Here is a 17,299-nt window from a genome sequence, read left to right on the forward strand (position 1 = left end):
TATCAGCCACGCTGTAACTCTTTCACAGCAGGTTGAGAGATGAACGACAACCTGATCAGTGCGCTAACAGCGGCGTTGTTGCGTGCGCGGTGCGGAGCGCGGACTACTTCAGTACAGAAAGCCCGTGGATGACAAAATGGCATTAATTTTATGACTAAAAAGAATGTAAAATGCTACAGTTCAAAACTGTATAATAATTTAATCATTTTAAATACACATTAAACATATACAACTGTAAAATAGAACATATTTTTATGTAAAAATGTAGTATTTATACATAACATATGTTTTTATACGATTTTTAAATGTCAGCTGTTATAGGCCTAGTTCTGCTATATGAATGTGTAAAATCAGTCACTTGCATGATAGACTAGGCTAATCATAATATGTCCATCTGTTCTATATGTCTAAACATTAGCAATGTTCAGTCATGTACATAGATGGCTTTAATATGCGCAAATAGTGTAACTACTCATATTTTAGCACGAAAATGCCTTAGAGAACTTTTAAAGCTCTGCAATTATTTAATATAAAGTTTAGAAATATTAAAAATATATGAGTAAAATCAAGCTGCATTTATGGTGAATTGATTAAAAACACTGTTTTAACTTTAACCGCAGCATGGTTAGTTTTGTGAATAAACAAAATCATTTTAGCTAGGCTACATTTGCTGATTATATCCTAACAATGTAAAAATAGTTGATGTGATCAGAATAATGTACTTGAACTATCATTTTGTAAAGGAACTTTTCTTTTGACCAAAATAATTCAAGGAAAGTTTGATTTTGCCAGTTTGCCTTAAATTACTTGACAAGATTCATTTCTCATGTCATGTGAAAAAAATAAACAATAAATATGATTTTTATTATCCATTTATTAGTGATAGATGTAATACATGTACTGTTTTCCAGAGACTCAATTAGTTGTTCATTGTTGATGCCACAGTCATCAAGGCAAATAGCTCTGTAGAGAAAAGCAGAGAAACACACACAGAGACACCGTTATTGTCTGAACTGTTACCACAAAGCGTTTTGAGAAGTCAGAACTTCATAAATACAATAAATCCCAAGAATCAACCATTTTTTTAACCTCCCAATGAGCCCAATCCTGGATTTCACGGTAGAGGGAGTTTCCTGGGCATTCTGTGGAATCAGCTTGCCTGTGTCCATATAAGTTGTAATATGAGGACAGTCGGCCTCCGTTCACAGCGCAGCTTGTGAAGTCGTACTGCACCATGTCCAACGCACTCTTGATGGGGAGGGTGGAGGTATAATCTCCAATGAAACCGCCATAGCTTATGGAGTTGTACCCGTAAGCGTGGGCACCGACCCAATTCCAGCCTCCGCCTTCGTACAGGTTTCCATCAGAACCTGCAACAAAATTACTAGCAAATGACAATAGTTATTAGAAATTAAATTGCAATAATTCTGCTCAGCACATGAAATGCAGTTGAAAGGGCTTTATGGTACAGAATGTTGTCTAACAAACCATGTTGAAAACTACCTTGTATGCAAATGAATTGTATACAGACATTTCAGTTTTTGAGTGTAATATTTATATCTGAAAATAGCAGTTAAATATCATTTCTGCTGTTAATTTTAACCTGTAATATTATAGTAATCTAATATTATAACCTGTAATATTATAATATTATAGTTCCCTGTATACTTTACAGCATTAGTTAGGATGGATTTTTTTTTTCCTTAAAGGGTTAGTTCACCCAAAAATGAAAATTTGACTGTGTTTATACCTCGAAGGCATCCTAGGTTTATATGACTTTCTTCTTTCAGACAAATCCAGGCGGAGTTATATTAAAAATGGTCCTGGCTATTCCAAGCTCTATCATTGCAGTCAAGCAGGTGTTGCAGTTGAACAGTCCCACAAGTCGTCAAATAAAGCGCGCGCATTCATAATAAACGTGCCTCACACCGCTCACCGGGGTGAATAAAGGCCTTCTGTAGTGAATCCATGCCTTTTTGTAAGAAAAATATCCATATTTCAAACGTTAGAAATTAAATTGCAATAATTCTGCTCAGCACATGAAATGCAGTTGAAAGGGCTTTATGGTACAGAATGTTGTCTAACAAACCATGTTGAAAACTACCTTGTATGCAAATGAATTGTATACAGACATTTCAGTTTTTGAGTGTAATATTTATATCTGAAAATAGCAGTTAAATATCATTTCTGCTGTTAATTTTAACCTGTAATATTATAGTAATCTAATATTATAACCTGTAATATTATAATATTATAGTTCCCTGTATACTTTACAGCATTAGTTAGGATGGATTTTTTTTTTCCTTAAAGGGTTAGTTCACCCAAAAATGAAAATTTGACTGTGTTTATACCTCGAAGGCATCCTAGGTTTATATGACTTTCTTCTTTCAGACAAATCCAGGCGGAGTTATATTAAAAATGGTCCTGGCTATTCCAAGCTCTATCATTGCAGTCAAGCAGGTGTTGCAGTTGAACAGTCCCACAAGTCGTCAAATAAAGCGCGCGCATTCATAATAAACGTGCCTCACACCGCTCACCGGGGTGAATAAAGGCCTTCTGTAGTGAATCCATGCCTTTTTGTAAGAAAAATATCCATATTTCAAACGTAATAAACACTTTTCTCTCACTTCCATTATCTGTCATACGCGGAAGCTGTTCCGGCGGATGATGCAGCATGTATGCGCAGCGCGCGCCTCTGAGATATGCTAGTCTCGCGAGTTTGTTTATAGGAGCAAAGGAAGAGGAGTTTTAGCAAAGGAAAACCAGTCTCCTCTTGGTTTATATCGAAATCCTCTGACATTTTTCTTTGCAAATCCTCGGTTTGCACTTCTAATTCGTGATCGGCGTTTTGTTTCGTTCTTTCTCCGCATTCGTCACTAATCACGCAACGCCGACATCAAACGTCATCAGCCAGAACTGCTTCAGTGTATGACAGTCAGCGGAAGTGAGAGAAAAGTGTTTATTATGCTTGAAATATGGATATTGTTCTTACAAAAACACATGGATTCACGACAGGAGGCCTTTATTCACCCCCCGGAGCCATCTGCAGCACGTTTTATTATGGATATTTGATGTCTTGGGGACTGTTCAACTGCAACACCCGCTGACTGCAATGATAGAGCTTGGAATAGCCAGGACAATTTTTAATATAACTCCGACTGGATTCGTCTGAAAGAAGAACGTCATATACACCTAGGATGCCTCGAGGGTGAGTAAAACACAAGCTAAGTTTCATTTTCGGGTGAACTAACCCTTTAAGAAAATCAAACTATTGGTACCGGCAGATATTATTCTGAATTAATCGGCTATTGGTGCATCTCTAGTAAAGTAGGGTGGTGATGTGTCTGATCAAAATAATGTACTTGAACATTAGCATTTTGTAAAGGTACTTTCGAACGGTTAAAGGCAAATTAGATTTTGCCAATTGACATTCGCAAAGAGCTTGATTGACAGGCGATCTGACCAATCAGAAAGTGGATATTATGTGCTGTAGCAGCTATCCACCATCTTGCCCGACAGCTACGGCCGGTCTCCATAGAAATCCATGTTAAAATGGAGTAAATCGACTGAATTGAAACTTTTTCAATATAACTAAATATAAATATGCGCAGAGGGTTAAGCTATGCTGTTGTTGGCTGCCACAGTAATGGCAATAAGCTAAGGAATTCCTTTAAAGTACTTGTTTTGCATACCAGAAAACCTGTCATGTCTGGCACTGAATGTATGGCTTGCAGTGCTTAAGTTAAAAAACTGAGTGTGAAATAATAAAATATGTTAAAACGTGTGCTCTTATCATTCTGTGGACAAAATCCTGTGACCTTCGCCCCGAATGGGAGCTGTATATGCTCATGTGCGCTCATCTGTTTTCAATGCTAACCTTGCGTCGCTTCATGTCATCTTCCCACTCTAATTAAACTATGACAGGTCCTTTACTGCAAAAAGATGATCATAGCGACACTGTAAAGTGATAAAACTACGGCACCATGTGCTTTATTAAACCATTTTCATAGGTTTCACATTATATTGTTGGCTTGGAATATATGTGAATGCGAATGCCAAGTAGCTGCAGCTGTATCCCTTCTAGCCTTAACCACAACTCAGACAGGAGAGTAGATTAACTTCGGTGGACTTAAACTTGAAACACGGTGTGTTCCACAGTTGAAATAAAATACTTTCTGATGTATATTTATGTTCATTTCGTGTTTTATGTCAGAGTTGGGGTAACTTGGACTTGGGACTCGGACCCGGACCCAGACTGCAATTGTGAATTAACTTGGACTTGGATGGACTCAGACTCATACTTGGATATTTTGAATCCAAAATTTCAGAGAATTATTTTTTTTTAATTATAAAAAAAGTAACAACATAAAATTTATATAAAAAGACATTAATAAACATCTCCCACTTAAACTAAATTGATTAAAAACTAAGACTCGACAAGGTGGACTCGGACCCAACTCTGCACGTAAACATGAAAATACGATCGGTTCACGTATTTGAACTGTGGCAATACAGTGATCTGTCACCACACATTGAAGAGCCACAAAACGGTATTTATTGTTTGAATTTCTTTAAAATTGACAAAATTTGAAAGCTGAGAGTCCTGAGAGTAACGTGCTCTGTATTGTCTGTCTGCACGTTGTCAGTTTCCTCTTTGCTCTGCGATGTATTTTTCACTGCGTGAGAACATGATGTGTACTGTGAGTGTGGCATTGTTTGTCGGGGATAGCAACAGTAACTAAGGAGGGCGGGTCTTTGCGAACGGTCAATTGGCCTTGATTAATGACTACTTGACTAGATTAATTTGTTTTGTACTGTGTAATAAATAATAACAATAATAACAATAGATATGATTTTCAAAAGGAATTTATTATGCATTTATTATGACAGGTACATGTAATACATGTACTGATTTCCAGAGACACAATTAGCTGATTGCGTTCATTGTTGATGCCACAGTCCTCAAGGCAAATAACTCTGTAGAGAAAAGCAGTGAAACACACAAAGACACAGTTAAGGTCTGAACTGTTAATTCAATACATTCTGCAAGTCAGAAACAAGTAAGTATAATAAATCCCGTGAATCATTTGTTTATCTTTTTACCTGGTAACGCTCCCATGTCTGGATTTCAAGGTAGAAGGAGTTTCCTGGGCAGTCAGTGGAAGTAGCTTGCCTGTGTCCATATAAGGAGTAAGATGAAGACAATCGACCACCGTTCACAGCACAGCTTGTGAAGTCGTACCTCACCATGTCCATCACACTCTTGATGGGGAGGGTGGAGGTATAATCTCCAATAAAGCTGACACCATAGCCTTTAGAGTTGTACCCATAAGTGTGGGCACCGACCCAATTCCAGCCACGGCCTTCATACAGGTTTCCATCAGAACCTGCAACAAAACTACAGGGGGACGAATAATGATAATTATAAGAAATTAAACTGCATAATGGGCTTTATGGTCCAAATTGGGGCTTTCCTAACCTGTATCCAATGTCAGACCATCCATTGGTTTGCTGGTGGTAGTGCTGCATGGAGCGCATGTCACTGGCACATTGATCAAAGGTGGTGCAAGGCTTGGAGGGTTGATATGTGTGGTGGATGAAAAGGTACGGCACAGGGAGAGACAGATAGGAGGGAGAACCAATGAAAGCTGCTGCTCCCCATTGAGACCTTGTAATGATGTTGGGACAGACTTGAGTGGGAAAAACGCAAAATGAGAACCCAATATTACCACTACTTGGTAGTGCTTAAATTATATTACTTAACAGTAAAATAATATAAAATGTCTGTTAAATATAGCAAAAAAATTAAAGGTGCAGTATGTAATATTGAAAGCTAGCAGTTGAAATGGGTACTGAAGTCCAAATTCAATATATTGGAGATAACTGTATCTCCCTTCCCCTCCCTTCTCAGACTCATCTGGGTTAGCAGATTGAGGACACGCAACAGGAACAAGCACAACTGACAATGGAAGGTAAAAAATTAACTAGTCTCTGATTAATTAACTCAGTTCCTTGATTGGTCTTATGTATGTATATATATATATATATACACACACACTCTTTGTGTTGATGAGTTCCATTGTCCTGTCTACGTCTGTTAAGGTGTTTTCCTGAGTGAGTTTTGCATTAAAGGTTCTCTTGGTTTATTTGTCTTCATGCTTTACTTATATTACAGCTTCCCATGACAGAAGACAGGACCCATACAGTTTGAATTTTGCAGCGTTTTCTTTTTGTTGTTTAGTTACCTCCCCCCACAGACGTGCCAGCTGTTCAGCCTAGAGCAGGGGTAGGCAAGTTCGGTCTTAGAGAGCCGCAGTCCTGCAGAGTTCAGCTCCAACCCTGAAAAAAAAACTCACCTGCCTATAGCCTTAGTAATCCTGAAGACGTTGATTAGCTTGTTCAGGTGTGTTTGATTAGGGTTGGAGCTGAACTCTGCAGGACTGCGGCTCTCTAGGACCGAACTTGCCTACCCCTGGCCTAGAGCAAGGAGATTACTCCCTCGAGGTCCACACAAGGGACTTTATAGAACTGGCTAACCTCGCAACATTACCTGATTGCTTGCTCTGCATATTTGACAACACTAGCCTCAGTGAGCGGTCCAGGACAAGGCTGCCCATGATCGGTTCTGAAGGGAATTTTTTTGCTTTCGTGTGCTGGTGAAAACAATTCACCATTGGCATTGCGGAGGGGGGTTTCAACAGCCCCACTCCAAATCCAGAGCAAAGCCAGTCCCCTTACCCATGCTGCATGGAGCTAATGCCTGAGCCCACTGCAGACACAGAGACAGACCCTGTGTTCCATTCGGAAGGGCTCACCCCCTAATCCCTTCGAAGCTCTCACTCCGGACAGCAAACCCTTTGAAGGGATTAGGGCATAGGGATGAGCCCTTCCAAATGGAACGTAGAGTGTGCCACCAAACAACTTCCCTATGCAAAGGATCATGGGGCCCTGAAGTGTTCTTCAGTTGTACCCTTCAAAATCCTTCTTTTCGAAGGGCCATTTCAAGTGGCCAGTTTTATGCACTTCGGTTTGGAATGACCCTTCAATATGGTGGCCATGTTTGTTTTCACTCCAAAGTGTGATATATCCTGTTTGGAATTCACCAAGAGTCTGCAACGATGATAGTGCCAGAACGAATAACTGAGCCGACCATCACCCCGGAGCCTGACCTGGTGCGTGAGCCTGCAACATCCCCAAGGGAGTACTTGTTGAGTACGAGGGCATGGAGGGAAGCCCTGCCCACACTCCAGCCACTGAGGTTTGCGCTGCAGCGGACCTCTGCAACAGTAACTGATATTCTGGAAGTGTTTGATCCCGTTTTTCCCGTTTCCACTGGCTCCCCCCAGCCCTGAAGTCACCTAGGTCTCCTGCATCTAGCTCAGAATCTCCTGTGTTCCAGACCAGCCTCCCACTCCCACCACCTCCTCCAGATTCTGTCTGTTCCTTGGTCTTGCCTCTGCTGGTTCCTGTCAGTCCCTCAGCTAATCCTCAGTCAGCTCCATCTGGGTGCTCTGATTCGCTTTGGGCCTTCCAATCTCCAGCTCTGCCTTTGCATGAGTATCCCCTTTCTCCGCCTTCATCCACTGAGCCCCTGACTCCACCTTGGCCTTCCACCCTTCGGCTCCACCTTGGCTTCATGTGCCCTTTTCTCCACCATGGCATGAGGTTCCCTCATCCCTCTGGCTCTGCCTTGGTCAGTCGTCGGCCTGCCTCTGCCACGGGATTCCAAGTTTGAGTTGAATTACTGAAATAAATTAACTTTTCCACTACATTCTAATTTATTGAGATGCACCTGTATGTGAACTTAGCATGTTTCTTAAAAATCTGCAAACATAATGTTTTTGCTTTAGTACAGCCAAAAAAAATACATACAGCACCTTTAAGTCAGCTTAAAATATACAATTAAAAACAAAACAAATTGTAAAATAAAAAATAGTTATATTAAGTCAGAAAATGTATTTATTTCAATATATAATTAAAACATTTACCAACAGTATGTAAATAAATCAGTCTGCATGTTAACTTTGGTCCTTAGTAAACTGATTTACTTGGTAGTTTAAAATTATAAAACAGTCATCTTAGAATTTCATTAAAAAAGTATGAATAAGTTATACTAAGGAAATCTATTAATATAAAAATACTAGATTAAAAAAATTGTATCGGTATAAAATGGTTAACATAAATATGTTTACTTACCAGCATACACATGAACAAACAGGTCAAACCCTTCATTCATAACGTCATCCAGCCTCTTCCTCTCAGACTCGTTTAAGTTGCGGCGAACTGTTAGAGCCTGGACCATCTGGCTTTTCAGCAAAGAGAAACTGACGATCTTTTTGAAATTCATCCTTCGTTTCTGACTGATCAGACGGGGCGATGCGTCCAACCCTGCGGCATCAGGCTGGTGGCTGTAGTAACTCTTCAGCAGGTCACTCAGTGATCGCTCACAATGGTTAGACGTGGAAACTTCTGACCCGAGAATGAACCCGTCTATACCTCCGATTATTAGAGCGTCTGTGGCCAAGGAGGGCAAATCAGAAAGAGTGTAGACCTTTGGGGATGAAATGCTATCCCAGAACCCTTTAGTGCCAAAAGGAACAGTGGTTTGCTCATTGTGGACGTGATGTATAAATGAGGCGACCAGGTTGTGGGTCAAGGTTAAAGGGTAAAGGCCTTGGACGGTGGACTGCAGCCCAGCCTCAAGTCCGAGGAGCATTGGGGCCAGCGCCACATTTGAACCATCTAACGTGAGAACCACACCTTTCTCCTTACCAGACTCTGACAGGCTGTGATTAATGACCTTGCTTACATAGGAAGTGACTGATGATTCTGCCACAAGGTCATGTGCATCACTGAGGTCACCGAGGTATCGCTTGATGAGCTCGGTTTCAAAGCCAGCAGCCTTACGTAGACCTTTCACCACATCGAGCATCTGAAGACCTGGATTCACAGCTTCAATGCTCTCCACAGCTCTGATAAAGTCCTTCATGTGCTTTGTGGTGGTGGCTGATGGAAAATGAGAGGGAAAAACACAGAAAACAAGAACATTTTAATAGTAACCATTCTTCCTTAACCACAGCTCTTAAAGCAGTAATATCACGAGGAATCAACTATCAAGAGCTCATTGTTGTACTGTGACTTTCAGACCCCAAAACATCCTCCCCAATCCAAAAAAATACCACACACATTTACCGAAACCAAGCAATAAAATGAACACTTTGACGTTTGAAGTTAAAACTGTATCGTGATACTGATATTATGGAAATTAATATATTATACATACACAAAAATTTACTTTTTTTGATTTGATGTCAATGAATGTAAATTGTTATAGGTTCTTATGTTTTGTCATTGATGTCAAACCTGGGATGAAGTACAGCAATGCTCCGGGTGTGTGTTTACTGCTGTGTGTGTGCACTTGGATGGGTAGATCCAGAGCACAGATTCCGAGTATGGGTTACCATACTTGGCCACACGTAAAGTCCTTCCTTTCCTTTCCCAATATTTTAAGTGAATAATGAATACATTTTGGTCTGTTACTCAAACAAAGCTATTGTACAGCTTGACACATTAAACACTTTTACTATACTTTTATGTTGCTTTTTAAATCATGTTTTGACCCGATTATGAAAAAAGGGCATTCTAGTCATTCTTCAAAGTTTAGTTCATGATGACAAGGTGAAAAAATTACATAAATGTAACTTTTGAGTAAACAAAATGTAGGTAATATATCTAGTGCTTGTACACATAAATAAACCAGTTATTATTCAGCATAGTGATTAAAACATTGAACATATGGCTTACCTTCAACAGCAAACACCACAAGCAAAGAAAGAAGCAGATGCAAATGCCAATCCATGAGGACAGAACTCGAGAGCACTGAGGAGTCTCTGTTCACTCGGTCCGGTTATGCATCTACCCTGCACCTCATACGCCTTTTAAATACATGCTAACACTTATGTAAACACGAGATATAGCTTTGAGAAAGTGACAGATGCTTTGTCTGTTTACAGCTGAACAAACCAAAACCCAAGTACTTATTTTCAAAACAAAGCCAGAAAAGATATGTGTCAAAAATTGTAACTTCTTAATGGACATCATCAAAAAGTGTATTGTATTGTAAAAAGATTTTAATGGGGGACCATTTACTTCAAAGGGACTTAAAAATTGAGAAATTCTATAACACCTGTTTTAAAGCTTTTTTTTTTAAATGTAATCTTAGAGAAGTTTTCTTATTGCTTTCAGATATGTTTAATAATTCTAGCAAATAATAATAATAATAGAAGTTCTTCTTGTGAATAAGTGGAAACTGTGTTGATAGATGAAGCTTCTATGTTGGCCTTATTCTATATCGAAGCAGCCTTTGAAATGTTATTTACTTTGTGATATGTTTTATCACAAGGTAAACAACCTAACCAGGTCACCAAATAGAAAAATAGTTAGGATTTTCATGTTTGGAAACGTTTTAATCTTATTTGATAGCAGTGAATTCAGGTAAATTGGGAAAGGTTTGGCATTGAAATGACTGGAAAAAATGTCCAAATTATCCTGAATAAACCATAATTGTTTTTTGATCATTTTAATCTCTTCTGAAACAGTTATCATGGGATCAAAACTATGTATATTTTATACATTACATTATTATAATCAGCTACATGTTAAACATACTGCAATTGATTCTTCAAAACATACAGATCAATCAGGGCTGTGTTTCGCAAAAGCATCGTAAGCCTAAGTACATCGAAGACCCATTGAAACCAATGGAGCTACGATGAACTTAAGCTTATGATGCTTTTGGGAAACGCAGCCCAGGACAATACTAAAATACTAAGTCCAAAAATTGATTGTGGCTGTTTCACTTCAAATATTACATTCAAAGCACAGAATGAGTTTTTACTGATTATGTAATAGTGAAACAGAAGATATTTGTGCAGGTGTTTTTATGCTTCTGAATCTTGGAACTCACTACCGATGCTTTGTTTTTGTTGTTTAGATCCCAATTAAACTTGGACAGAGGCTTGTATCAATACACTTTCACATTTACTTGAAAATGTACAAAATATTTTATATTGACGGGAAGTTCTACATTATGGCTTTGCATTTGTATGGCTGTTCAGGTGTAAAGAGGAAAAATAAACAAGTTGACCCTAAACAGCACATCATTTACAATAACAAACTGACATATTATACAAAATGTACAAATTCATAATATAGCACAACAGTGTTTTTGTACAGTTCATGGTATACGAGTATGCAAGAGCACACATAGCCAAACTGAACTCTGCATATTCAGAGTTAAACGTCACTTTTTCTCTTTTTAAAAGTATATTTCTAGTTTTTATTTCTCTCTTGAACAGAGAGGGAATTCAAACTCGGGTCACTGCGTAGCAGGAATCGCCAATAAGACCTCAGCGGTCCATTCCATTATCGTCCTGGGGTTGCCCTTGGAAACAAGCCACTCGTAAACGTTCACAAAATCCCAGCTCCTCCTGCAGGAAAGAAAATGTGTCAAACATTTAATCACAATGAAACATCATTCGCAACCCATTATACTGGCAAAATGTGACATGTGAACCAGAATACTCTGGTTCATAAAACAATGGAGGAAAATGCTTAAATTCATTGGGAACTGACTGGCTCAGTATTATTTACATAACTTATAGTTTTTCATTAAAAGTTTGAATTAATTTTTTTTATATTTTTAATTAAATTATACTTTCGTTATTTTTAATAGTTTTATTTTATTAGTAGTAATTTTATTTTAGTTAGTAGTAGCCAAGGCAACACATTTCCAATTTTCTTTCAAGTTTTTCACCCAATACTTATTTTATTTCAATGAACAATAATTAGTTTTTAATAGTTTTAGTTTACGATACCAAACTCTGACTGGCTCATGAACAGTGGCAAATCTATTATTATTTGCTATTAATGAGGTAGAATTGTATGCTGTTAATGTTAATTAACATTTAATTACCGTGTAAGATTTTAGAAAGGCTGCATTGGCTACAAGAGCAGACTAAAGCATTGCATTATGAATCTATATTATTTTTCCCACCCATGTTGCTCATATCTACATGTGTGGCCTAGGTGACATAAGCTTAGAAAGTCACTTCAGAGGCAAAACAAGTTAGTGTCTTTACAAGAACATGCACCTACAAATCACAAAAAAATAAGACCAGGAAAAAGTAAATAGGGTCCATTTTCATTGAATGTTGATTTTAACTTATTAGATTTGAACGTGAATGTGAAAGTGAAGAACAAAGTACAGGAACGAGAAACAGATAAAACAATAGTTTACCAGGCTCTCCTCTCGCCCCCTTAGGTCCTGCACTCGCTGGTTGAGCAGTTCCTCCAAGCCAAGCGATGGATCTCTGCAATCGCTCACACCGCGGGGAGCGTCCTCAACCAGACTACAAATATATGTTGAAAAAACAGTCAGAAACCAAGTCTCAAACTCCAAAATGTAGTTGCACCAGCATACTGCAGTTTTGTTTTCATCGTGCAACAATGCTACTAACCAGCAGAGGGCACCTAGCACATGTTCATGTACAGATGAATGAGGGGAGCGAAGAACTGACACCAGCTGCTGAACCATCCCCATAGACAACACTGCATCTGAAAAAGAAAGTAAGATCGAACACATCGCCTCCATGTTTCCATCCAAAGTTGCAAATTTAACTTGTGCGCAAAATTGGAATGACCATAACAACATTTCAGATTAGTGGCCGACCAATATTGTTTTTTTTGACAGCCGATGCCGATATCTTGGAAAGCAGGGTGGCCGATATAATTTTATTTATTTTAATTAATATTTTAAGAAATTAGAAATCATTTGAAAATGGATTTAAAAATAAATGTGTTAAATAAACATGCTTATACTTTAAAAATCACAAAGTATTTTCACAAATAAACAAATATTTAATAAAAATATCATTTAAAAAAAAAGGAAGTAAACACTGTAACCAGCAGGGCACTCAGTATTCTGGAAAGTTTGTGTGCATTGGGAATCCTATTTTTTCAAATAAAGCCACGGTAACATTCATTTTACATACAGCACACAGTGAAAATGACATGAATATGACATTAAGCAAAAGCATGAATTGCAGCATATTAATTCACGAGCTTGTTGATCGCGCGTCTCTAGTGAAGCTGAACTCTCCTCCTGTCCGCATTCAATTCGCACGGACCGACCGTCATGCAGTGTACACGCGATCGTGCAGGATACAAACTGAATTCTGACGGCAAACGAAAAAGTATTACAATGTTTGCCTTTCTGTTACTAACAATATAAAAGCAATCGTTATAACTTTTTTTGTATACATTTTCATTCCTTTGTTTAACAGTTATTTGATTATTAGACAGACTTCTGTCGGTGGACAGATCTGTTAACGATGACGGCGAACAAGAGGGAGAATGTGAGTACTGTGTGTGCAGGCGCTGCCGTTCTCAGTGCCGTCAAAATAAAAGTCCCGCCACGAATAAATCGGCCAAACAGACATAATCAAACTTATCGGCCGATGCCAATTTGAAAAATGCCAAATATCGGCCGATATATACAAACAACATACAGAACCACCAAATTTTGCTATAAGTTTGATCTCATAATAATTGCTGTTAATAGTGTTCATCGTCTGTTTGATTATGTCTTTAATTGATTTTTCCGTACATTTCTGCCATATTTACATTAACTGACAGTCACCACTGATAAGCTACTACTAAATATATTGTGGAAACTTAATTTGCTTTGCAACAATTTGTATCGTAAAAAGCGCTATACAAATAAACTTGAATTTAATTGAATATATCGGTCGATCACTATTTCAGCTGCTGCACAACGAGATCCGTCCACTGGTTAGTCAGCTTTTGCCATCCCATCATTCAAAGTCACATTACTTTTCTGATGCGCATGGAGGAATTTATTCGGTAAATGTGTTTCCGTCTCCGATTATTCACATTGACTCTTTTTTCGCGCAAGTCAAAAACCACCTCAAGCGAGCATAAAAACTGTGAATTAAGGGATTTTTTTTCAATTCAGCATTTCCATCACTCGTTTCTGATGCAATACTTCAAAATGCGCATAAAAACAGGGTGATGGAAACAGTTACTCATCCAATCTGGACTCTTGATGGTCTCACAGACTCCAGAATCAGCACTACCTTTGTGTTCTGGATGACTGGTCAGAAGGTTTAACAGAAGGAACGCTGATTTAGTTCTCAGTTTCTCACTGTCTGACTGCATCCCCCTCATCAGCACTGAAAAGCCATCGTGTGACAGGAAGTCCCGCAGACCTGCTTCCTGTTCCCGCACTAAACCTGCAAGAGACAAGAGTTAAAGATTCTTAATTCCAGAGACCGTATAAAGAGGAGAATTGCTACTGGAAGCCTTTCAATAAAAAACAAAACAATGTTGGGTCACCAACCAAAAATAACTAGGTTTCTCAACTTTTAAAAGTAAGAGCAAAAATTTTCCGTGTTTTTTTGTCGTTAACATCAAATGCTATAGTATTTTGAAATAAGCTTGTCTGTCAATTGGCAGAAATGTTTGGTCAAATCAAACGTCCCTCATCCGTAAAAACAAAAGAGAATATTACCCTGAGACATTTAAAATCAGTTGTTTTCTTTCATTAATAATTGCTTGGATTATTTTAAATTTGTACACACAGGAGAACTTCTCCAAAAAAATGTGCACACGCATATGAATTTGTTCTTGTACCTGCATTGTTATGCAGTTATGTAAAGCAGCTTATTTCAATTCACATATATTTTAGATGTCAAAAAATTCTTCTTAAGATTAAATTTTAGTACTGTTAAATCCTGACATGGTCATGAAAATGTTCATATACGTCTGCTCGACCTCATCCATCTGTCCTTTACACACTTCCGCAAGAGCTCCTCTTAGAAACTCCATCCTCTAGAAAGTTGGATAAGAGAAAGCATTTTAATATGCAACACTAACATCAACATAACAGAAGACACTTGTAAATCTGCCAATACACATTTCAGAGATTGCATGGTGGTTGGCGCTACTGTTTAGAATCTACATGCCGGCAGCCATATCACCCTGTAGCCCAAGACTGGTTGCCCACAGAAGCTAAGCAGGGCTGACCCTGGTCAGTACATGGATGGGAGACCTCCTGGGAAAACTGGGTTGCTGCTGAAAGAGGTGTTAGTGAGGCCAGCAGGGAGTGCTCACCCTGTGGTCTGTGTGGGTCCTAAAGCCCCAGTATAGTGACGGGGACACTATACTGTCAACAAGCACCGTCCTTCGGATGAGACGTTAAACCGAGGTCCTGACTCTCTGTGGTCATTAAAAATTCCAGGATGTCTTTCTGAAAAGAGAGTAGGGGTGTAACCTCGGCATCCTGGCCAAATTTGCCCATTGGCCTCTGATCATCATGGCCTCCTAACAATCCCCATATCTGCTGATTGTTTTCATCACTCTGTCTCCTCTCCACCAATAAGCTGGTGTGTGGTGGGCGTTCTGGCGCACTATGGATGCTGCACACTGGAGGTGGACGAGGAGATACCCCCCCAGCTAACCAATCACAGCACACACTGGCCCAGCTAACCAATCACAGCACATTTCGTATTTCAGAAGGCGGCCTTCATTTGATTCAGGAACTATTCGAGCCGTTCATGCCAGACTGGGGAGAGAGGTGTTGTAATAATGTAAAATATGTGAAAAATGTGTTTTTCGAACAACCTAGTATGAGAGCCTGTTCTACACCCCCAAAAACAAAATCAAGACTTTGTTAAAAGAGAATAATAGGACCCTTTTAAAACATAAAAAAAAATCTTACTGACCCAACATTATTGTGTGTGTGTGTGTATATACATGATCATTACATCTGTATTATAAATGCATGTCTCTGTCTGAAGAACATGATCACAGGCACATCTCAGATGGACGGCTGCATCCTAGTGGTGGCGGCGACCGACGGTCAGATGCCACAGACGCGTGAGCACCTCCTGCTGGCGCGGCAGATCGGCGTGGAGCACGTTGTGGTGTTCGTTAACAAAGCCGATGTGGTGGAGGACAAGGAGATGCTGGACCTGGTGGAGCTGGAGATCAGAGAGCTGCTCACAGAGTACGGCTACGACGGTGAAAACACACCAGTTATTACTGGATCGGCACTCTGTGCTCTAGAGGTGAGGATAGCGATGGAGTGATTTAATTATGTTTCCTGAAAAAGAAACTAAAAATGCTGAAATATTGTAACAACTAGTCACTGAACACCAATAATAATTACTAAGAACTGAGCAGCAACTCGGCGTATTAGAATGATTTCTGAAGGATCATGTGACACTGAAGAGTGGAGTAATGATGCTGAAAATTCAGCTTTGATCACAGGAATAAATTATATTTAAAAAGTATTCAAACGGAAGACAGTTTGTTTAAATTGTAATCTATGTGTATGCACAGGCAATGGAATGATGTGTTTTGAACTGTGTTAAATCACAAATTTCAGTGCTGCTGTTATGATTGTGTGCGTTCAGAACAGACAGCCGGAGCTGGGTGTAAACTCCATTATGAAGCTTTTGGAGGTGGTAGATAATCATATTCCTTTGCCAAAGAGAGATCTGGATAAACCATTCCTGCTGCCCGTAGAGGGAGTCTGTTCTATTCCAGGTGTGTTTTCTTCTTGAGGTAGTGCAGATGTTGTATTTGTGTGATAAGTTGTGCTTTTTTGCTTCGTCTCTGAAATGAATGAATTTTTTTTATGTTTGTGTGTTTGACTGGGTTGAATCCTGCGTGCAGGTCGTGGTACTGTGGTCACTGGCACACTAGAGCGAGGAATGATCAAGAAAGGAGATGAATGTGAATTTCTCGGACACAATCGTTGCTTTAAGTCCATCATCACTGGTGAGAAATTTGTTTTGCTTCGTCTCTGAAATGAATGAATTTTTTTTATGTTTGTGTGTTTGACTGGGTTGAATCCTGCGTGCAGGTCGTGGTACTGTGGTCACTGGCACACTAGAGCGAGGAATGATCAAGAAAGGAGATGAATGTGAATTTCTCGGACACAATCGTTGCTTTAAGTCCATCATCACTGGTGAGAAATTTGTTATATACAAATTGTTATATACTTTTTGAGAGCCTGATTACAAAAAAGGTCTCATCATTAAAATCCACATCCCAAACACTTCAACATAAGCAGCCTAGTTTGAACGGTGTACATTTTTAAAAATATTTTTACTCTCGCATTACCAAATTTAGTCTTACAAATAAATAAAATAATGCATAAATAATGCAAACAAGTCACTGGACATCATTACACGTGTAAAGAATCAAAATGAAT

General features: G+C 38.9%; 3 protein-coding genes across 3 annotated transcripts; 1 reads left to right on the forward strand and 2 right to left on the reverse strand.

Moving 5' to 3' along the window:
- Positions 1–4,862: 4,862 nt before the first annotated feature.
- Positions 4,863–11,362, reverse strand: LOC107550266 (N-acetylmuramoyl-L-alanine amidase-like). Its single transcript, XM_016231517.1, has 5 exons — positions 9,805–11,362; positions 8,197–9,006; positions 5,480–5,690; positions 5,104–5,398; positions 4,863–4,977 (listed from the first exon to the last, which is right to left on the reverse strand). The coding sequence occupies exons 1-5, from the start codon at positions 9,857–9,859 to the stop codon at positions 4,963–4,965; spliced, it is 1,386 nt and encodes a 461-aa protein (XP_016087003.1). The 5' UTR covers positions 9,860–11,362; the 3' UTR covers positions 4,863–4,962.
- LOC107550267 (hsp70-binding protein 1-like) lies at positions 9,587–14,330 on the reverse strand. The gene is made up of 5 exons (XM_016231518.1): positions 14,157–14,330; positions 12,519–12,615; positions 12,299–12,410; positions 11,373–11,489; positions 9,587–9,599 (listed from the first exon to the last, which is right to left on the reverse strand). Exons 1-4 carry the CDS (start codon positions 14,245–14,247, stop codon positions 11,409–11,411), a joined length of 381 nt encoding a protein of 126 aa, XP_016087004.1. The 5' UTR covers positions 14,248–14,330; the 3' UTR covers positions 9,587–9,599; positions 11,373–11,408.
- Positions 14,331–15,881: 1,551 nt separating this feature from the next.
- On the forward strand, positions 15,882–17,094 carry LOC107550235 (elongation factor Tu, mitochondrial-like). Its single transcript, XM_016231474.1, has 4 exons — positions 15,882–16,148; positions 16,497–16,629; positions 16,759–16,863; positions 16,949–17,094. Exons 1-4 carry the CDS (start codon positions 15,882–15,884, stop codon positions 17,092–17,094), a joined length of 651 nt encoding a protein of 216 aa, XP_016086960.1.
- Positions 17,095–17,299: the final 205 nt, after the last annotated feature.

Source organism: Sinocyclocheilus grahami, unplaced genomic scaffold (assembly GCF_001515645.1).
Source record: "Sinocyclocheilus grahami isolate Dianchi unplaced genomic scaffold, SAMN03320097.WGS_v1.1 scaffold393.1, whole genome shotgun sequence".
Classification (NCBI taxonomy): Eukaryota; Metazoa; Chordata; class Actinopteri; order Cypriniformes; family Cyprinidae; genus Sinocyclocheilus; species Sinocyclocheilus grahami.

Coding starts and splice junctions, on each gene's coding strand:
- LOC107550267 (XM_016231518.1), bottom strand. CDS start 14,247: ATGAGGGGGATGCAGTCAGACAGTGAGAAACTGAGAACTAAATCAGCG. Junction 12,411..12,518: donor GTGCTAGGTGCCCTCTGCTG/GTTAGTAGCATT, acceptor ATATATTTGTAG/TCTGGTTGAGGACGCTCCCC. Junction 11,490..12,298: donor GGGGGCGAGAGGAGAGCCTG/GTAAACTATTGT, acceptor TCTTTCCTGCAG/GAGGAGCTGGGATTTTGTGA.
- LOC107550266 (XM_016231517.1), bottom strand. CDS start 9,859: ATGGATTGGCATTTGCATCTGCTTCTTTCTTTGCTTGTGGTGTTTGCT. Junction 9,007..9,804: donor TGTGGTGTTTGCTGTTGAAG/GTAAGCCATATG, acceptor ATTTTCCATCAG/CCACCACCACAAAGCACATG. Junction 5,691..8,196: donor GTTTGTTCATGTGTATGCTG/GTAAGTAAACAT, acceptor TTCCCACTCAAG/TCTGTCCCAACATCATTACA.
- LOC107550235 (XM_016231474.1), top strand. CDS start 15,882: ATGATCACAGGCACATCTCAGATGGACGGCTGCATCCTAGTGGTGGCG. Junction 16,149..16,496: donor CGGCACTCTGTGCTCTAGAG/GTGAGGATAGCG, acceptor GTGTGCGTTCAG/AACAGACAGCCGGAGCTGGG. Junction 16,864..16,948: donor CTTTAAGTCCATCATCACTG/GTGAGAAATTTG, acceptor TCCTGCGTGCAG/GTCGTGGTACTGTGGTCACT.